At 38.3% G+C, this 22,828-nt stretch overlaps 3 protein-coding genes across 3 annotated transcripts; 1 reads left to right on the top strand and 2 right to left on the bottom strand.

The window, feature by feature from the left end:
- Window positions 1-312: 312 nt before the first annotated feature.
- Window positions 313-11,593, bottom strand: nr1d2b (nuclear receptor subfamily 1, group D, member 2b). Its single transcript, XM_065290927.2, has 8 exons — window positions 11,170-11,593; window positions 9,658-9,888; window positions 7,331-7,419; window positions 6,780-6,924; window positions 5,772-6,424; window positions 4,527-4,712; window positions 4,242-4,452; window positions 313-2,090 (listed from the first exon to the last, which is right to left on the bottom strand). The coding sequence occupies exons 1-8, from the start codon at window positions 11,186-11,188 to the stop codon at window positions 1,894-1,896; spliced, it is 1,731 nt and encodes a 576-aa protein (XP_065146999.1). The 5' UTR covers window positions 11,189-11,593; the 3' UTR covers window positions 313-1,893.
- A 4,848-nt stretch (window positions 11,594-16,441) lies between these two features.
- rpl15 (ribosomal protein L15) lies at window positions 16,442-19,921 on the bottom strand. Its single transcript, XM_065295186.2, has 4 exons — window positions 19,849-19,921; window positions 19,001-19,182; window positions 18,411-18,547; window positions 16,442-16,802 (listed from the first exon to the last, which is right to left on the bottom strand). Exons 2-4 carry the CDS (start codon window positions 19,170-19,172, stop codon window positions 16,497-16,499), a joined length of 615 nt encoding a protein of 204 aa, XP_065151258.1. The 5' UTR covers window positions 19,173-19,182; window positions 19,849-19,921; the 3' UTR covers window positions 16,442-16,496.
- A 182-nt stretch (window positions 19,922-20,103) lies between these two features.
- nkiras1 (NFKB inhibitor interacting Ras-like 1) lies at window positions 20,104-22,214 on the top strand. The gene is made up of 4 exons (XM_065295317.2): window positions 20,104-20,244; window positions 20,454-20,558; window positions 20,756-20,997; window positions 21,244-22,214. The coding sequence occupies exons 2-4, from the start codon at window positions 20,465-20,467 to the stop codon at window positions 21,484-21,486; spliced, it is 579 nt and encodes a 192-aa protein (XP_065151389.2). The 5' UTR covers window positions 20,104-20,244; window positions 20,454-20,464; the 3' UTR covers window positions 21,487-22,214.
- The last annotated feature ends 614 nt before the right edge of the window (window positions 22,215-22,828 follow it).

The raw sequence follows: 22,828 nt of genomic DNA, 5'->3' as shown, positions 1-22,828 counted from the left end.
TTGATAAGTAGTTGCAAAGTTACTTATAGTTAGTAACATTTCTAAAGTGGACTATCGAAATAAAGTGTTACCTTTATTTTTACTTTTCTGTTACTTGCTATAGTTGGACTTGTGTACTGGAAACTTTAGTTACAAAAAAAAAGATCCTTGCATGTGCAGGCAATAAAGCAAGAAAATGTGTGCTAAAGGAATGCAAATGAGCAGTTTAGTGATTACAGTATTTCTCTTAACCAAAGTTTAATATTTTTATGACATTTATTATAACACGTTTTTACTGTAATGATAAATGACACATCACAAGAAACGTTTCAGCATTTATCTGTTTATTTTTTGTTTTCTAATTATATATATTATATTTAAATGCATATAAATCTAGCTATCTTACAATGCTTTCACAGAAGATAACACACAGACTGGAATATGGCAACACGCTGCTGACGCCGGGTGAGCCGCAAGGTTGAACACTAACACAGGAACATCATCACCAAACAGAGATACTCTAAACATCATTTTTCCTTGATATTTGTATTCTGCAATGGACTGACCCAATAAAACAGACCATGAGGCATCGCCAGAGTAATGGTTTTGGGTTATTGCCTGTTTCCCATTTCCTCCTCCTGGGTCTGGTCCAACAGTGTGTGATAATACACACAGTTCACTAACACAGAAAAACAATAATTCCACGATATACTTTCATTTAGACTTGCTCAAAGCAACTACAAAAACACATTCAAAACAAATTACATTTGAATTGTAATTAAAAAAAAACATTGTCCCAACACACCAAAAAAATCACCATAAATATTCAACCTTATTACCAATCAAATAATCAGGTGTCAGTCAGGGTGTGGCCTCAGCTATATGTATACATTATGGCATCACTCGGGATGGCTTTGTCCCATCAGTATCAATGTGAGGTTTATGCAAGATTCCTTTAGGTACATTTTGTTCTCCTCCTTTAGTTATTTAGAATCATCAAACATTTTGTCGTTACTAAAAGCCCTACGCCCGCCTTAAAACATACACAGATGCACCATTACGCAGATCTAAAATCCTTTATGGAAGTATGCAAATGCTTGGCCAACACACTGCGAGTGCACAATCCGGTTGGGCATTCTTTGGCAGTAGTAAACCTTAGAGGTACCTTCAAATATCTGTGCCATGTGTCATTATTCGGGTAGCTATAAATACACAAACAGTTTAACTAACTTATGTTCTTTACTAAGTCATGTACAGTACGTTTAGGGCACACAGAGAAAGCGGCTTCACTTTACAAGAGACTTTAAGACTATAAAAAATATATATTTATCCGTTAAACATTCCTGTGTCTTTCGATTGGAAAGCTTTGATTAGCAGCTTGTTCCACATTCCTCCATTTTTAGTTATAAATTATAATGGATGTCCAGCTGTGTTTGGGAAAAATCCCATCATCGGCTCAGCAAAACCACCCGGCTTTCATATGGCCACAGGTACACAGCCAATTTCTGAAACGATTAACAGACCAAAAAACTAACAATCCAAAAACAGTGAACGTGTCACTTATTGCACAGACGGCATAAATCTACAAACAAATTCAAGTTGCCCCTGCAAACACACAGACCTCGTAACCTTACAAACTCTCGTAAGCATCTACAACGAAACCTTTGAGTTTGTGTGTATTAGAACAAACAGAGGCGGCGATATCGTTTTACAGTACAATAACTTTTTACGTTTCTGCCCTCCCCTCCTTCCTCCACAGACCTTCATCAGTCCACTGGATTTCACTTTGAAATTCTCAAGTCAAGTTGACTTAAAAAAAGCTTTTTTCCCGGCCGAGCGGACTGCAGAGGCAGACAGGTTCTGGAATCGGAGGGGGAGCGTGGTCCACAGTTTATGGGGGCAGCGGGTGGGTGGTCATGGTTGGACCTTGAAGGCCAGGAGCTGCTCGGAGTGCATGTTGTTGAGAGAGCGCAGGTCAGGCAGTTTGAGGAGCAGTTTGGTGAAGATGGCGATCTCATTGGGGTGGTTCTTGGTGATCAAGGTGCGTAGAGCTCGAATGAGAGTTTCCTGTAGCGCCTCAACCGAGTTAACGTTTTCAAGACCGGAACGATCTGTGGGAAAACAAAGCAGGGGAATTTATTTGACACGAACGCTTTGAACCGGTTCACGGAATACAAAACCAGAAACTTTTGACGTTTTGCAAGGAACAGAAACGAAACCAGAAACGTTAAAAATATATATATGTTCCAGAACAGAAGCGTTTATTTAAAATAATGGTAAACGGTTAATACCGTTATTTTTTTTTTCGTTTCTTCGACAAGATTTCTGTGCAATACTCGATGAAGTTCACTTCCAGTCGTCGTTGACTCATCAGCGAAATGAGAAGCTTGCCACCAGCAAATAGTCTACTCAAGCCCAAGTCTCTAATGCTCAATCATAAGAAGTAAATATTGTAGGCTACCAAGTATCTCAAGATGTTTATTTTTTTAATACTAATTAGTGGTGTAACGGATCGCAGTTGATCCGTGATCCATACCAACCCAGTCTCACCCCATGTCGTCAATATTTGACGACACTTGACCATTCGTCAATATGTGACGCGGAGGGTATACCTTTCGCGTCATTTTTTGACGAACTGGGGACTTCAATACTATTACGTCCGTTGCATTCTCTTCTCCTATTTTCTTACCAATTTCGCGTCGGTTTAGGGTTAGATTTACATAATGACATCCCTACCCAAACCTAACTCTAACCCCAACGCCAGGTGACAACTGTTTCTAACCCCAACGCCAGGTGACAACTGTTTAATTTCGCGTACACTGTTTAATTTTGCGTAATCTAACCCTAAACCGACGCGAAAATGGTAAGAAAATAGGAGAAGAGAATGCAACGGACGTAATAGTATTGAAGTCCCCAGTTCGTCAAAAAATGACGCGAAAGGTATACCCTCCGCGTCACATATTGACGAATGGTCAAGTGTCGTCAAATATTGACGACATGGGGTGAGACTGTGTTATCCATACAGATTACGACGGCCCATGGTTTGACTCGCTTGCAATTCACGAATTTATATGCAAATTTAAATAGGGTGAAAGTTGATCGTTTGCACGTGTTTCAAAGGCTTGCAAATGTTAACACTTAGCCTCTTATGAAACAGCAGAAATTCCACAAGGGGGCGTATTTGTTCCTCAGAAGTCGCACAATAAATGTGACATCTGAATATATCATTATAAATCGTGAATGAAAAGTGAGATTCGAACGAATGTAGTGAACTAATTGTATACAATATTTATATCGTAATTTGGTCAGAAATGTCAAGATTGTGAGGTGAACAAATCGTTTTGGATTTAAAGGCTTGGATATTCCATTCCCTTGGACTTTTGGGGATTTATGAACAATTTGTTTTGAACAATTTCACCGAAGCTGATAAAGGAAAGATTTTGAAGGTAAGTAAATATCCTAAATCGGCGCTGCCCAGGTCAGATAACTAACAACTAGATTACAGTTTTATGACTGCTATAAATCATATTATGCTTTCTGTGTGCGCTTAATGGAATCCCGAGAGTCTAAGCTTTCAAACGATTTGAAGATTTAATGCTTCATAGTTACAATGACGTTTATGCAGCCTCACGTGCAAGGGAAGGGGTGTGCCGTATACGGCTCAGTGATTTAAGTGATTTTAAAACAATTTAACCACAAAAAGGCGCTAAAGTGAGCAATTTTCTGTACGCACAGACACACATGCGGTAAGAATGTGTCCGGTCCAACTCCAATCAAATGTGATTTTCCCTATGCCCTTCAAAGATCAGAACTCTTGATGTATAAACTTGAGAGAGAGTTGCGCTACTGTGTCTCATACAGTAGTCCATTGAAATACATTTGGCGAATAAAGCACTGAAAAACAACATAAGTGTCACTTTATATGGAGCGACTGTTTATGCTGCATCTTCTTCCCGAAGCACCGTTTGGCATTCGCCCTCCGTGTATGTGTGTGTGCGAGGAACTTAATTTTTTTGTTCTAACCGGTTCAGGAACGTCAATTTTAGGGCTGAACCAAAAAACGGAAATGTTAAAATGCTGTTTCTGTTCGGAACGAACCAATTGGGAAAAAATCTGATTCAAAGCCCTGTTTGACACCTTCGTTCATCGGTTTAACAGTTTATGGTCACACTGATTGAAAAATGTGAAATATTACAGAATGTAAAACTGTCCTGTTTCATATAACACGTATCAGTTAAGACATTAGAGGAAGTGACCCTTACCTGCTGACACAAGCACTACGGCTGTGAAAAGACTCATCTCCTCCTCGCTAAGGTTCAGAGCTTGTAGTTTCTCAGTGAAGTCAAACATTGAGTTGAGGAGGTCTCCAGCACCCATAGACCGCAGAGCCTCTACGCTATACTTTCTGCCACTCAGAAACGTGACCGAGCGCTCCTTCACATTAAACAGGGATGTAAAACGCACCACCAGCACCTACAGATCAAACACAAAAAATTAAAAATCTGCACTCTAATATTTTAGCATATTTGTTTGTTTACTTTGCATACCTCAAAGGTGCCGGCCTTCAGCAGGCTGACCTGGTCATGCTGGGATAGATCTTTGAATCCAGGAATGCGTTTCGCGAACTCCACCACCTCCCTGACAGCTGGGGTGAAACTCATGGAAAACTCCTCCCAAATACTGTGACCTGCCTTCTGAGGGTCCACGTAGGGTGATGTATTCATGGGACAAACCTGTGAAACATAAAAAATCTGTAAATAACTACTGCAACTTTGTTTGTTGATGACATTCGCTTTGGCTATTCCTTCCCTTTGAATGGATCTGATAACAAACAGAATTAGCACTGCTAAGCCGTGATACTTTTGTTTTATGTTGTTCTAGTGTACTTTTTTACATTAAATGTTTTAAAGGGGACTAGTCTTTTTAAGTATGTGAAGATCTAGCTCAAAATATCATATAGATCCTTTATTATAACATGTTAAAATTGCCACTTTGTAGGTGTGAGCAAAAATGTGTCCGTTTTTTTTGTGTGTCCTTTAAAATGCAAATGAGCTGGTTGGCTAGTGCAGATTAAGGGTCGGTATTATCCCCTTCTGACATCACAAGGGGAGCCAAATTTCAATGAGCAATTTTTTCACATGCTCGCAGAAATTGGTTTTTCAAAATTAAGTTACTGGGTTGTTATTTTTCACATTTTCTAGCTGGGGACCCAATTATAGCGCTTAATCATGGAAAAAGTCATGATATGTCCCCTTTAAAGGGACAATAAGTAGGATTTACCCCCATCTAGTGGTGAAATTGTATTTTGCATTCAAATGATCAGTGCTCTCTAGCGCCTCGCCTTTCCAAATACATGTTTACACTACGTAGCCGTTACGTAATCACTGATCTCCTTGTCCGTTGCAGCTGGTTCACGTGTTCTGAATGAAAACGCGTTGTGGAAACGTGTTGGTAGGCTAGTGCTTTATGTCCCTCTCTGCTATTATAGTTTATCAATACGGCGAAACGACATGGAAGTCTCCTTGGACTTACCCGTTCAATGTAAGTAAAGAGAAGAAATTCTAAGCTTACAAAGAAAAGTCAGATCTCTGGCAGAGGTCATTTGACACCAACGAGGACATATTTATGAATAAAGACATTGATTTTGATTAATAAAATCCTACTTACAGTCCCTTTAAATGTTTACATTTACAATGACATACACATTTTTTTGTGTTTAATAGCATATTAGTTTCTACTGACTAGATTCTATTGACATTTTTTTGATACTATGACAATCCTGTTTAACTTACCAGGTGCGTCCTGTTTCCACTAGCACATCGGGACATGTGCATCGCCGGGACACTATAGCTGCCGTTGGCATGCGGGTCATTCTGAGCTCTCATAGAGAGATTGTGTAGGGATGGCCCGGCGGGGCAGCCGTTGGCCACTCGGACAGGGCAGCCGCTCAGAGTACTACATTCGTGGCTGGAGTCTTGTGCAACAGAGCCTGATAGAGGCTTCTGATTGGTCACCGAGGATGCATTGATCTGATGGTTCCAAACCTCTTGTCTCTCCTCTGTGTGATGGCTGTAGTTTTTAGGGGCCTCTGAAGGCACATTGCCCTGCTCCTGATTGTACATGAATGTCTCCTGGTGTGCCCTGGTGACGGTGCCAATGACCTCCTCCTCCCCGCTGTCGGTGGCACTGGAAGAATCTGAGCTCATGCTGGTATCCATAGTGACCAGCAGCTCTGGGGCAGGACTGGATTCGGATCGGTTGCTCCTGGGGGAAGCGGAGGGAGATCGAGAGGAGGGTCCGGAGCCGCTGTCCGGAGGAGGAGTCTGGTTGCAAACAGACAGCGGCTGGTTGCCATTGCTGTTATTCATCATGTTGTTCATGGCATTCTGCATCTCAAGCAGCATCCTCTGCTTCTCGCGTTTGGGAATCCGGCCGAAGCGGACAGCTGAAGAGCAGAGGCGCTGATGTTAAATTCACAGATTATACTGACAACAACTGAAATATTACTGAAAATGTATATTGTGTAATTTTTGGATACTGTAGACCTATTGATCTGGACGCGCAAAGTGTGTTTACTAAACGCTGCCAATTTACAGCAATGCTGTTTGTCTAAATGTGATTTTGTTCACTTTGTCTGACACTTCCTTAACAGTCTTCCCATTTAATTTGCACATAACAGTGGTTTGTTTTGCAGTAAACGTTATTTTGTTACATATATTATGTAGCCATTTTATATGTTGGTCTGTAAAGTAAAACATTTTATTGTGTAAAACTAGGACAGGGTACCAGCTGGAGCTCACCATCTCTGGACATGCCCACGAGCAGACACTTCTTAAAACGGCACTGCTGGCATCGGTTCCTGTTGACGCGCATGATGGGACAGCTTTCGTTCTTAAGGCACTTCTTATACTGAATGTTCTGCTGAATGCTCCTCCTGAAGAAACCCTGCCGCAGGGAAAGTGACAGAGAAAGAGGTTTTAGCGCCACAGTGCCCACACGGAGGGTGACAGGTGTCGAGTTGTGGGGTCAGTATGGCGAGCAGGTGTCGCTCGTCCTGGAGTTCTGCTCTGATGCTTAAACAGGCTGCTATGTGGGAGGCTTTTTGGATATAAATAAGGCAAAGTCACATCCCCCTTCGAAGGGACACTCGGGCATAATGTGACCCAGATAAAAACATGACAACCATGTCCCAAGGACAACTGCCTCCATGGAGAAATGAATAAAACCGAGCACATAAGAGTGAGAACTACAGGTTTTCATACGCCCACTTCTCTGTACTGCAGACAACACTAAATTAAACCTCATAATTATATACTGAAATGTGGCTGATGACCCCTTAACATTTCCTCACCTTACAGCCCTCACAGGCGTGAACGCCGTAGTGAAATCCCGAAGCCACATCTCCACACACTTTACATAGCAGCACCAGACCATTAATCTCTGCAGAAGTACAAACAGACAGATGAGTCAGATGAACATGTGATGATCTGGCCTCAGAGTCTCCTTACGATTGCTGCAATGACATCTGTTTGTTCAAACGGCTACAAGACCATTACTATATCAAACAAGGACAACTATACTGACATCATCTTTCTGTTCTCTTTTGAACTCTCTGACATTAAACAAAGATGGACAGCATAAAAAATAATGTATGCAACTGCATTATTCCTGAAAGGGAAGCAGGAAAAAAACAGCAAATATAATATCAGTTACATTTCTGTTGGTCTGTAATGTAAAAGGATTCTTCCACTTTGATAAAAAATCCAGATGATTTCCTCACCCCCATGTCTTCCAAGATGTTTATGTCTTGCTTTCTACAGTTTTTTAGAAAAAATACCAGGACTTTTCTCTATATAGTGAATTTTATTGGCCCGCATGGTTTACAGTTTCAGAACAGCTTCAAAGGACTTTAAACGATCCCAACCAAGGCATTAGGGTCTTATCTAGCAAAACGATTGTCATCAGTACAAAAAAAATTACTGTTAACCACAACTTCTCGTTTTGCACTAGCCTTGTGATGCGTCACTGTGACCTTACGTATTACATAATCATGTCGAAAGGTCACACGTCACATCTGTAAAGGTACATTCACATTATAAGCGACTAGCAGTAGCAGAGCGACGCGATCTCATTGATTTCAATGGAAGCTCGGCAGCATCCGGCGACACGAACGACAGTGACCGTTGACGGCTGGATGGGCGTGTCCAGTCGCGCATTAAAGTTGAGAAATGTTTAACGTTATGCAAATTATGAGCGACATTCGAGAGTGACAACCAATGAGAACGAAGCAGCTGAATTCGCTTCATCTGTCTCACGTCAGTTACTGGAGTGGACGTTACTCATTTGTTTATGACAACTAGATTTAGAAACGCGTCTTTTAAAAGAGACGAGCGACGCAAACCATTTTAAACAATAAACTGACACAAAACATTAATTAGTATCATTCCACATACAAAAACATCCATGCTGCGTTCAGACCAGCCGCGGTAGAGGTGTCAAGCGATTTCAATGTTAAAGCAACACTAAAGAGTTTTTGCTCCCCCTACAGGTTAGAAGCGGAATTGTCCATTACCACTGTCGTAAATAATTTAGCCTACCACAGGATAGCTGGCTCTGATTAGATTGTAGGTCTGCCGTAAAGCAAGTTTTTGTAGTTTTCACTCGAACAACAGGACCGCGACGCCACGGTTGGAAACTTCTTTAGTGCGGTTTTGGCCGATAGAGGGCTGCAAAGTACATGTTAAAGTGCCGTTCACCCTGTTTCAAGTGGATGAACGACTGAAACTTTTTTGGAAACGTTATTTTAAGGTTAAAAAAAAATCTTTGGTGTTGCTTTAAGTCAATGTAAAGACCCGTTTTGATGGCGTCTGGAGGTAGACGTGATTCCGCCTCATTCGCGCGTTAAGTTTGCACGAATGGCGCGAGTTAAGCATTGCCACGTTAAACGCGCAAGTTGAAAATTTTGAGCTTTGGCGGAAAAACGTGGCGCGTTAACCAATCAGGAGCTTGCTCTAGTAGTGACGTGATTACAAAAAGCGAGCGGAGTCGCAGAAGCCCCTCCCATGACACGAATTTCCGCGTGAATGTCTCTATAACTAGAATTTCACGCGCGTCTTTCACTTGTGATTTCAAAGTACTTTTTTGGCGAAAATGAAGATTGTTTCGCTAGATAAGACCCTTATGCCTCGGTTGGGATAATTTAGAGCCCTTTGAAGCTGCATTGAAACTGCAATTTTAATCTGGATTGAAACAGTAAACTGTTGAGATCCACTAAATGGAGAAAAACCCTGGAATGTTTTCCTAAAAAAACGTAATTTCTTCTTAATTGAACAAAGAAAGACAGAAACAATTTTGGATAAATTTTTGATTATTATAAATATTGACAACATACTATTTCTATCTATGTATCTATCTGTCTTGTCTGTCTATATGTCCTTTTATGCAATTCTATAATTATAGGATTTATTGTATTTAATATAGTAAGTTAACAATGTTAATTACTGATTGTTATAAATATTGATAACATAATATTCCTATATTATCTATCTATCTATCTATCTATCTATCTATCTATCTATCTATCTATCTATCTTCTTTCGTTATATAAATATATAACAAAATCTTATAATTGATGATATCTGCTTCTATAAAGCTTTATTCTTTGTGTCAGTCTCTTACTAGTAATTCCACTTTTGGCTGAGGATGGTGATCGTGCCTTCCCTCCACCATGCCTGGGTGGGCGGGCATGAGGGGCCACAGGAAGGGGCTCGCTCTGTTGGCCCTGGCGATGACTGGGTGAGGCTCTGTGAGGCGGGGAGCAGGACTGATAGCTGCTGTTGGAGGAGTCACTGTGACATGACTCTGGACTGGAGGCCGAGCTTGAGGAGCTAATGTATGCTATTACTCCACCTGGTGGCGAGACACAGAAGAGCAATAAATATGAATTGAACTAAGGTGTCAGACAGATTATTTTCCAAGCATCATTTGTCTCAGTGCATACAATATGATTCACGAATATGTGGTCTAGAGGTACATAACAGCTTATTTCCATTTCTGGTCTAAGCTATTTTATCATTAGTAATAATAAAAAGCACCAAAATGTAATAACAGAGAGCAACTAGATAGATATGATTCACATAATTACTTATAGATAAATACATAAATACATTATAGATACATTTTAATGACCTTTATATTTTATTAAAAAAAACGCTAGTAATTCTTGCCGAAATTGGACCATGCTGTGCGCTCTCTCTCTCTCTCTCTCTCTCTCTCTCTCTCTCTAGGTTGACCTGATTTCTGCTGTCCCACTCTTAATAGTTAGATAACACTGCTATTGCATAATTCCTTTTTCAAAAGGGTGTTGGCTTTAATAACAACAACAGACAATTAAAAATGACACTGACTAGACAACTATTTTCACTTAATTTTGCTATCATTTGTTTATTAACAATTATACACAATTTAACTATAATAAACTAACGTTAGACCAGCAATAACAAAAAAGGATTCGAGCGCTTTAAACTAAATATGATTTTAATAATTGGATAAAAGTACATTAGTACATATGTATTCTATGTATCCACCTAAACTTTTTAACATTTAATAAAATGAATATACAAAAAGAAAAACGTTTTAAACAAGGTATTATTTAAGCTTTTTGTCTCCATATTTGAAAGAAGAAAATGAATGAGCGTCGACGCATTGTGAACTGTTGATTGACAGGCTCCTTTCCCCGCCTCCACGTGTACCGGGCATGTTTTCTGTGCGCCTACAAGGCAAAAAGTGGGTCAGCCCGCACCCGCCTCACGTGTATCCACAGCTACAGACGCATCAACGCGGCCATGCAAATTATGCAACATACACGTCACCGCTTCTTTCGACCAATCAGAGGGGACGCACGGGACGCGTAAACACAGATGCACATGGCTAGGCTGTGTGGTCCATGTGAGTCGGACAGAATGCAGCTCATAGTTACCCACAATCTATAGCATAACAACACAACCCTGACGCTATTAACCTAATTAGTTTTCGTGCTGCAAAATAACGCGATAAAAACACAAATCACACTTTCGTGCAAAATATACATTTACAGTATTACACGCTTTGGTCTCGTTTATTAAAGCAAGCCATATTAAAGTCAAGTAGGCTGTTAAATTCAGAAACACAGGTAAAACAGGCCGATCTTACCAGCCTTTGTAGAGTCCATGTCCTCCGACAGCTTTGAGCCGCAGTCACCTGTGTATTAATGCCGTTTTTACTCACTTTACAGCAACTGTCTAGTCGCTGTCTGTCTTCTTTATAATCTATACACTACCTGGAGAACTTTACTAACATTACAAGAAAATGATCGCCGCTTTAACGCAACAAATCCCAGTCGTCCTTTTCTTTATTTTAATGAATAGATTATTCCTAAACTTGTTAGTATTAAAAAAGCGAAATGAAGATCAAATCCACGCCTATATTTACGTCTATGATGTTACTTTAACTGCTCACTAAGTCGTCTTAAGTCGTTACAGACTAGACATGTGTTTAAAATAAGTTTCCCGCAAAGAGTCGCGAGTGAAGAGTGAAACTGTGCGCTACTGATTCTCCTGTCACTGCCGCTGCTGCTGTCTCCAGATCATGTGACCCACTTCACCCTGGCTCCGCCCACCGCTGCATTAGTATCAGCATAACCCACTGACACACTTTTCACTGCTCCTGAAGGGGCCTCCTGTGCACCCTCAAATCACACCCAGGGTCACTACTGTAAATACAGTTTCCAATGTTTTCCTGTCCGTGAGGAAATTAGATCTACAGATTTTCAGAGGCCAAAAAAAAGAAATAGTAAGGAGAGGCTAAATTTGGATATTATGACTATATACAGTCATAATGCACACCCAATCGTGTGCCGTTATACCGCGGGTGTGCATTATTTTCGAATTATTCAAAGGACCGGGGTCAATTATTCCGCTTATACCACGGTTGCCAAATTATTGCTCTGGGACCTATTTTTAAGACATTTTAAAGTTTAGATGTGCGGTTATTGAAAAATAATCAACACCCAGAACATTTCTCAACCATCAGAATAAAGCATTCAACAGACCCGTGGTATAAATTATATTATATTATACATTATTATTTAAATTTTATTCATTATTATGTAAAGTGTTTAAAAGTAAAGAATAATACGTGAATCTAAATATGGTTATGTTAAACAACACATTTTGTGTAACGTGTTGTCCCTAACTAACATCTCCATTTTATTATTGGATTATTGGATTATTAATGTGTAAAAAATGAACACTCAGGGAGATATTATTTGTTGTAACTTTTAAATAATTTAAGTATATTTTATCTTTTGTACCTTGTATAATAATTGAAATAAACTTGATGAAATTTTAAAAAATAAAAGCGTTTGATTTTAATGCATTAGGATAAAGAGATCTGCAGGGGTGTTATAATTTATTCATTTTATTTGAATGATTACACATTAGGTCAGTAGGCGCGTCTACACCACCAAAGCAGTCAGGTCGAAAGTGTTTTCGACTACCTCTGAATGTGCTCGACCACTGGTCAAGCTCAAAACATTTTGAACAACGTATACATCTGTATTTAGCGTTGTCCACTTGTGATCCCATAAAAAAAACATCTTAATACCGGGTGTAAACAGCCCCCAAAAGTAATGGACAAAATAAAACGTATATCAGTGAGGTGTAGGCCTATAGTCTCTAATAAATAAGAAAAAAACATCACAAATGTCACTTTATTGATAGCAAATAGCACAAATCTTATTAAAAGTTTGTTATGTGACCAAATCAGAACTGATGAGTATGTAAGATGGCCCTCATACCAAACCATGTTAAGCTTTTCCAGTCCATTTTAAGCCGTGGTCATAAAGGGTCATGGGTGAGAGCATGACCTCCTGTCCATCCATTCATTCTCCAAACCTGCTTGTCCTCTGCAGGGTCATGGGACCAGCTAAATATGTGTACATGAAATTTAATTTAAAGATGCCACAAATATTTAAAAGATACAATCACTGCGTCCTGAAGTTAGACAACAACCTCTATCTGTTAAGGAGCAGTGCCGGGTAGTGACTATTTAACCAGTTAAGCTGAGTGCTACACTCTTACATATTCCTGACAGCCAAAAGCAAATGGACAGACAAGAATATTCATGCATTTTTTTTAACTCGAGCAGGCTCAACCAGTCACTTTCCTGTATACACACACGTTATATAGACATTAATAGAATTGTGGGACAAATAGATAAGGTGCCTTGATGCCTTCCTGCCTTGGAATGCCACCCCCGAAAGTTTCGGGCCAATGTGGACGAAGTGCGCTCTATAGAGCAGTTTGTCCATTTAGGACTACTGTAGAAACATGACGGCGACTTTATGGGGACCTGTGGTGTATGCAGATAAAAATGGCTCATTCTCAGGTAATAAAAACATAACAGTTCATTATATAAGGTCTTTAAACACTACTGATAATATAGTTATGTATTGTATATTGCATTTCTGTCAAGAGATCCTTCTAAAAGTTACACAATGCACTTTTAAGTGAAGATCATGCTCAGTAAATATCAAAACTTCATTTATTATTAGTAATATGTTTTGCTAAGGAATCCATCTTTTGGACAACTTTAAAGGCAATTTTTTTAATATTTACATTTTTTGCACCCTCAGATGCCAGATTTTCAAATAGTTGTATCTCAGACACATATCATATCCTAACAAAGCATAGTTCAATGGAAAGCTTATATATTCAGCTTTCAGATTATGTAAAAATCTTAATTTCAGAAAATGTATGACTGGTTTTGTTGTCCAGGTTCACATATCTTATAGATCTTCTAGGAAGATTATTTATTTAAGGCTAGCACCTCTAACCCACAACAGAGCTTTACAGCAAAAACGATTATTTTTATATTGATTCCAAACATTTGATTCTGAACATATTGTTATATTTTCTGTGTTCCTTATAGAAAATAATGCTTTTATTTTAGTCCTTTGATTATAGGTTGTCCACGTCTCATAAAAGCAGATAGAGCAAGGTAAAACCTTCTTGTCAGACAGGTGCACGTGATAAAAGCAGGTGCAGATGCACGTTTTAAATCCAGTATTTTGGTGGAGTGTGTATTGTGTTACAAAAAATATTTTATTAAAGCAAAATAGACACCCTAACTGGCTTTACTCATTTAATTGATTATTATGTTAAATATAACAGTTGTGTTGGATGACTCACATATGGCTGAATATCACCATGGCTGTAATTATTTGCCACACGTCATCATTTCTGATATACAGAATAACAGAACTTAAAGGGATAGTTCACTTTAAAATGATAATTCTGTCATCATTTACTCATCCTCATGTTGTTCTAACCATGTACACTGAAAAAACGATTCATTGAATTTAATAAATTTTTTTAAGGTAAGTGGTTGCAATCAATTTATTTAAGCTACATTTAAACAAAAGTTTTATATTTTATTTTACTTTACTAATCTTTTTTGTTTAAATGTAGCTTAAATAAATTGATTGCAACCACTTACCTTAAAAAATATATTATAAAAATATTTTTTTCAGTGTATGAATTTCTTTTTTCTGATGAACACAAAAGAAGATATTTTGAGAAATGATGGTAACAAACAGCAGTAAGTGCACATCCTGTCCTTGGATTAAGTGACATCGGACTGCTTATCCAGGCTTTGTTAAATGGTTTAAATGGTACATGATAAATAATGTACATTTATTTTAGACTATAATGGAACTAGGCTTCATATTCAATCCAATATACAGTTGTCTTAAAAAAAGCAGTGTACTAATGAAGGTGAATAAAGTGCAAAAATCGTATAGTTTATTTCTGTAGTGGAAATTTTGATTATTGTTATTACCGTTTTATTAATTTAGAAGGGTTTGTGTACACTTTTTATGGTCAGACTAGTTTTTGCTGAGGACAAGGTCAGTTCTTTCTTGTTTAAGTACACATCCTGTTTTTGCTAAATGAAGCAGCCACTTTTAATGTTGAAAGGGAGTTGTGAGAAAGGGAGTTGTTATTTATTTCTGCAAGTTCAGGAGTATTAACCAACAAAATGTATGATCTATAATTTGCAAACAATAGAAGAATACTGGATGTTTTGCACAATAGTATTGTGTGTCTTCATCTAGAAATACTTGAGATTAGAATGAAAGTTTTGAGAACAGAAATTCACTGTTAACATTGTTCCCAAAACCTTGAAAAACTGTCAACCTTTAACATTATAATGTTTTAAATAAAATATTAAAAGACAATTTTCTGTCATTCAGAGTTTTTCACAATTTCCTTATTTCAAATGTATTAAAAACATTACACATTCAAATCAAAGCTTTAACAAAATGCATCAAGTCTGTCTTGTTTTTTAAGGGAAGCAAAGAAAACGATCATTAAGCTGTTTAAAAAAAAAAAAAACTTTTTCTTTATAGACATGTAAAACCATAGAAATTTATTTAAATTTACCTTTACTTTAAACTATTGAATTACTAATATTTAACTGCATAACCATTGTTTGTTGATAACTGCTGCACATCTTTGTCAAATCGAGTCAACCAACTTTTGGCCCGTAAAAAAAACCGGGAATTTCAGCCCAAGAGCCACAGTTCCTGTAAATGTTTCGTTTTTTGTTTCAGAAACTGTATTTTTTGTGTCACCCACCAAAGTTTGAGATCAGGAGATTGAGCTGGCCACTTTAAAACCATAACCTAGATCCTTTTAATCTTCTGCCCACTGCTCGTGTGTTTAGGTTGTCTTGTTGAAATCCCCAATTTTAGGGGCATTTCCTCTTCTGCAAAGGGCAACATAAACTCAAGTATTCTGATGAAGTAAAACTGATCCATGTCCCTTTGTATACGATAAATAGGTCCAACAATGTACTATTGAAAAACATCCCAATACCATGATTTTGGCACCAGCACGATTAACTGCAACTTGAATCGAGTAGCTGGGGGTCACCTGAGGTTCTGTTGATAACCAAAAGAACAAATACAGATCATCTTAGATCTTTATTGAGGTGATTAAAGGATCATTTTTCAGAATATTTGCAATCTTTGACTATTCTTAAATCTGTTTACTAGATGCTTGTTTTCTTCCACGCATTTCAAGTTATTGTTGCCATTTTAAAGCATTTAAAATATTTTTAGCTGACCATCCTAAACTTTGCTGCATTTCTTTATACGTTTCCCCATCTCAAATTAATTTTATCATCAAATTTATTATTCTTTTTAATCTTATGTACATAAATGGTACACATTAAGACTTTTTTTAAAGGGCCTGCCCCAGGGTCAGCTTGGGAACATTTTATCTGACAGTGCAGTATAACTGTAAATTTACACAGGACACTCTGATCCATGTGCCAAAATTATAAAATGTAGTTTACGATCACTAAACTGCCTTCTATCTTGAAAAGTCGGATGTGCAACACAAAAGAAACTGCAGACACACTGTGACCATAACAAAGGTACTTTATTTGAATAAATGTACAGCCGCAGCACATATTCTTTAACGGTATCTGTGCAGCTGCAGGGTGTTGCGTCTCCTCCAGGCAGCGCGACGAGATCCACCGATGGTGAGGTGGAACTTGTGGCCCTTGCCAAGACCTCTGCTCTTTTTGCCTGCAGATGTGAGCCCACGCATTTCTCTGTGCTTGTGCACGGCCTTGGTGATCCATTGAGTGTCGGGGTTGCGTCTGATGGCTTTGTGGAAGATGTCGACGAGGATCACTTCGAAAAATTTGTATGTGGAATCTTCACCCACCCAGTAGGAGCTGAGCACTCGCAGACCTCCACAATGACGGCCAGCACGCTCCTAACATGACACACGAGAAACAGAGGGTTACAATTAGCACATTATAGCCCAAAACAAGACTGCCTTGTTGCATATTTAGGAAGAAATTAATTGTCAATGTACAAGTAAAGGTCACACTAAAACACAAATGCTGGAAACTAGAATTTATCTGCATAAAATTGCCCTAAAAAGAAATTTTCTAAATAAAAGGCGACAGACTTCTCATAACAATCAGCCTGCCAGTAACTGCATTCTTGATGTACAGCCATTAGCAAAAACGATAGATCAAAATACAAAACATAAACTCAACTAACATAAGGCCAAATAAAGCTGTTTATAGACAAATCCTCCAAGTCTGAAGAAACGTATAACGTTGCAATGCAAGCACATATTGAAAGACACGCTCTCCTTCACCACAATAAAAAACATCTTTACAGGGAATACTTGACAGTAACATGCAGAAAGCACTACTTGTTTGCTTGATGGCGCACAAGGCTAAGCTAATCTTGAATTTAGCATTGATGCTTGAAGTGACAATTTTCTGACCAATCAATGATCTGCAGTGTTTAGTGGGGCTACACGTTAAATCGCATGAGATGGTTGAAACTGGAGAAAATCTGTTAGCAGGTGATGGCGATTTACTACTAATCAAGAAACCAGCTTTACTGACAAGATGCGCATGACAATCACATGTGATTTATCATGCAGCCCTAGTGTTTAGTATCAGTACGTCTTACTTGGAACCTCAACAGAGGTGATACTAAAAAGTACTAGGTACTGTACACACCTAAAAAAAGGCGCTGTACCGGGGCCATGCATCCAATGGAAAAGTGCCACAAGTTAAAAAGGTGTTACCCAACAAGAGGACCAAAAGCTATACAGCAGATTAAAGTCATTTGCACAGTGTTAACACCTTTTACTCCAACTATCCAGTCCTTCCAGAAAATTGCAGAGGTTTATTGTGATTGTTGCGAGCAAAAAGTCCTTGATCTTGTGGCATGTTTTCTTAAAAAATTTGATGAAATATAGTGGATATTTATGCAATGAAATTGCGGGAACCTGCTTAAACTGTGGGAACTTGCTAAAACTGTTTTCAGCTTTTCAATGATGTTCACGTCACATAATCACATCACTTCATACCGTTTCCATGGCAACAGGGGACATGGCTGCGCTTGTGAAAGGTAAATTAAAAATTTTTCAACTTTCTGCCAAGATATTTGATTTTTGCAAGCCCTGCATATATCTGCAATTTATGCCGCGAAAGTGTGGCGTATTTGAAAAATGCATCCCATGCATAAAAATGTGGACTTTGGTTGATTATGCGTTAAATCATGCGATCGCATAATCGCGTTTTTCTGGAGGGACTGCCTATATACACACAGTTCAACAGGTCATCTTCATGCTCTATTACCTTGAACCCTAATAGACCCATTCGTAAACAAAAACTCTCAACTAACCAGAAACTAAACTGCACTTACAAATAAGGGATGCACCAATATAAAATTTCTGTCGCAATATCAATATTTGATGACTTATAATGACATCCCCCAATACCGATATATGTCATTGCATTGGTTTACAAAAAACAATGTGTACTAACATCACATGGCAGAAATAAGGCTCACATACCTCAGCAGTTGACTGCAGGCTGCGTGCAAACTTGATCTGGTTAACACCATGATGCACAGGCTTGCCGTAGGTGGCACCTTTGGGAACGGGGCGCTTGCGACCACCACGGCGCACACGTATACGGTAGATGACGTAGCCTGTTTAGACAAAAGCAAGCATTTAGACAAGTGTTTCTGACATGCAGACTTTAAGACCCTGTTTATACCCGAAATGAAGACGCATTTTGGTTGACCAGATCACAAGGGGACAAGAGAGAAATGTCCATTTACACCTGGCTCAAACTCCCAATATACACCTGTATTTAGCCTCATCCACTTCAACCAAAATGTATCTTAATATCAGGCGTAAAAAGACGTGTCCAAATTAAGTCCTTAGCAACACAGATTACCAATGATTAATTATATATTAAAGATTATTCATGGAACATGATCATTACTTAATATCCTAATGATTGTTTGCATAAAAAAATCCCATACATTCTATTGTTGGCTATTGCTACAATTATTCCAGTGTTACTTATCACTGTTTTGTTGTACAGGGCCACAAATGTCATGTGGCTGTAGAGATGATGTACAATCCACATCACTCACCCTGCTTGGCCTTGTATCCCAGTCTGCGGGCTTTATCGGGTCTGGTGGGTTTAGGAGTCCGGTGAAGAGAGGACAGCTGACGGTACTGCCAACACCGCACACGGAGCAGAAACCGCATCACATCAGACTGCTTCTTCCTCCATAACTCCTGCATGTACTTGTACGCTCCCATGATGCCTCACCTGTGACAACAAATGTTTTTTAATGACAAAAAACAACTTTATTTTTTAATATAAAATACAAGTATGTGTGTGTGTGTGTGTGTGTGTGTGTATATATATATATATATATAGACCTGTAAATAAAAATACAATCTGACGAACCCAAGGCTTTAGCTAACCAAAGAAACAAATAGTTTAAAAATAGTTTAATCATTTTACTTTCTAAAATAAAAAGACACTTTAAAGTGGGTTGTTTTCTGTATTTCACAAATGTGTACGATAACAGTTAACGTTACAGTTCCTGTTAATGTACACATTACATTACAGTTGGTGGAATCTTAAGCATTGATACATCAATTATTTTAAGTATACCAAAACACACCAATTAGTCTAAACGACAGACAATGATTTAAATAATCTCAACAAATGATATTGAAAACAAATTTTATTCTGATCTACTCAAAATAGAGAAACGTGCAGAGACGGGCATGACATTAGCAATACCACTACTGCTCTCATTTTTTGTTAAAATCAATCCAAAAATAATCATTGCACAGAAATAATGATAAGATAAGACCACCGAGATATTCCGACATATAAATGTGTAATTTGGCATTCGGATGACAAGATCTGAATTGTGATATTTGACGGATTCTAGATTCAGAAAACTGAAAAAGTCTCGCTTACTTGATGGCGTACTAGCCGGAAAGAGAGAGGAAAAGTACCCATAATGCTTTATGAGAACTTGGCGGTGTTTTCCGCTTCCGCTGTTAAAGAATTATGGGAAATGTAGTTTGCCCATTGATATTAAACTTTCTTAAAACACAGTCAAACGTTACAGACAAAATGATTCACTGTGTTGTTAAGAAACAAATTTCCTTTAATTTTGTAGAACAAACAATACGATATTATTTTATGATAAGCTATTATTCTATTCAAAAGCTTGACCCGGGAAAGCAACAGACTCCCGGATGTGACGTATGAACATATCGCCGCCTCACACAGAGATGCTTTTATTTTCAGGTTTATCTTATTGATTACTAATCAGTTTTGTCTTATAAATGGTCTATCAAACTGCGTAAGGTAAGTAACTTATGTAACTACTTCTTAAGTTATTTAACTAGCTATTATTTGTCATAAATGCGATACAGTTTGTTAATTTCTTTATACAACAGTATTTTATAGAGATATGTTAAATGTGAACTTGCTTTATCTCAGTATTTTTTCTGACATGGCTGCCTTGTTCCGATCACTCTGCTCTAGTCTATCTGGTGTTTTTTTGTGTGTTTTAGAGGGGACAGCCATGGGTAAGGGTTGTAAGGTTGTGGTTTGTGGTATGGCATCTGTGGGGAAAACAGCAATTCTGGAGCAGTTACTATATGGCACTCACATTGTAGGTATGTCTGCCAGTCTGAAAGTGCCGTGGGAAAGAGAACAAACCTATTTACACTTAAACTGTTGTCCTAAACTCATGCAAAAGACATGCTTCTATGTAACATTTAAAATGAATACCTTATTTACACATACATATAAAACTGTTTTCTATTTAAACTTCTTTGAAGTTGCAGCCTTTCCCATCAAATGTGTGTTTCAGGGGCAGAAACAAGTGACACTCAAGAGGACATATATGTGGCATCTGTTGAGACGGACCGTGGTGTGAGGGAACAGTTACGCCTCTATGACACACGAGGGCTGCGGGACGGTCTGGATTTACCCAGGCACCTCTTCTCTGTGGCTGACGGCTTTGTTCTGGTCTACAGTGTGGATAGTCTGGACTCTTTCAAAAAAGTCGAGCTATTGAAGAAAGAGATTGACAAGTCCAGGGACAAAAAAGAGGCACATATTTAAGAACACCCATACAGTTTTCTTCATAGATGAACAGATTTCAGCCATAATGTAAAGTTATAATATATAGTTTGGTCATTGGCCTGTTATACTTTATTAAATCATTTCTGAAAAATTGCGGGCTGTCACTGTTCAACTTTATTGCCACATTATAGCCATCACTAGCTATTGTTTGGTATAAAAATGCTGCATAAGAAAACTTTTAAATATTCTCACACCGACTGTGTGTGTTTGCAGGTGATGGTGATCGTCTTGGGAAACAAGTCTGACCTGCGAGAGCGTCGTCAGGTGGATCAGGACGCAGCGCAGCAGTGGGCGCGTGGGGAAAAGGTCAAACTGTGGGAGGTGAGCGTTGCAGAGAGAAGTTCTTTAATCGAACCCTTCACCAACATCACCAGTCGCCTCACGCAGCCCCAGAGCAAATCCTCCTTTCCTCTGCCCGGCCGTAAAAGCAAGGGCACGCCATCCAATGACAACTGAACACCTGTATCAACAGTTTCAGGCCTGTTTCCTTCGAGTAACTAAGGGCTTTTAACGGTTAGTTAGGTGCAGCTATATTTATATTCATTAAGCACTGCATTAATAAAGAAGCTTTAAGTTGTTTGACTGTACTAGGTGGTGGGACAAATAGATGCAATGTCCTCATTTAGTTTGATTGGCTTGCTATAGTGAATTTCAAAAACATCATACATTAACAATTATCTTTAGATCAATCGAAAGTTAGTAATCTTTTCGCTTAAAGTTATTCAAACAAATACAACCCTGACTTACAGTATAAATACTAAACAATTACATTCTCTTTGCATTACATTAATAAGGAGAGTTTGGAGCAATAACTTTCATCTTGCACTCATTCTCATCAAAATGTTATCTTTCTTTGTATTTGGATCCCAAGAGATTAACTTATTTATAATAGTACTGTATAAATAGCTGCCATGTTACTATCAGTAGTTATATCGTGATACTGTGTGAAGTGTGTAATGTCTTCCAATGTTATGACTCACCATAATCCTAGATCAGGTGATCTGCACATTTCAACCCAATAATGATTATGTTGTGATGCTTTATGTAGGCTATTGTTTTAAATGGCTTATCTGTGTACTAGAGAATACATTTTAAGTTTTCTCTGTGACTTAATGAGTAAGACACTACTATTATTACTATGTTTTCCAATGTATATCATACAAATAAACATGTTTAATTAATGACTCGGCGGGTTGTCTGTTTTTTTATTAATGTACTCATTTTAAGAGATAAGCGTGTTAGCACTACTAAAGTATTAAATGCTCCTCGGGAAGGTAAATGGGCTTGTACCTGCGTGCCAGTGCCTAGTCTGCCCACCTCTATTACAGCATAATCTTTTACGTTTTCATGGAAAGTTACTGAATTGTGTCTAAATGGTAATGTGAATTTCGAATAAATAATGTAAATAAATGTCTAATAAAATCAGGGTTTTAAACCCTATGGAGTCAGCTGACATTGGCTTAACTTAGCACTCTCTTCTATACATTACATTATTACTACGCTCGCTAGTACAGTTTAATCCTAGCCACTGAATCCTTGGAACTTTTGTTGTCCAACGATTTTTCTGTTTTCTCCTGCTTTTTATTAAAGGTGCAGTGTGTAATTTTTAAAAGGATCTCTTGACAGAAATGCAAAATAATATACAAAACTGTATCATTAGGGGTGTATAAAGACCTTTTTATAATGAACCATTATGTTTCTATTACCTTAGAAAGAGACTTTTTTTTATATACATACACAGAGGGTCCCTTAGCTGAAAGTCGCCATTTTGTGCCGCCAGTTTCTACAGAAGCCCTTA

Source organism: Paramisgurnus dabryanus, chromosome 19, assembly GCF_030506205.2.
Source record: "Paramisgurnus dabryanus chromosome 19, PD_genome_1.1, whole genome shotgun sequence".
Classification (NCBI taxonomy): domain Eukaryota; kingdom Metazoa; phylum Chordata; class Actinopteri; order Cypriniformes; family Cobitidae; genus Paramisgurnus; species Paramisgurnus dabryanus.
This window is presented reverse-complemented; position numbering and strand designations above follow the sequence as displayed.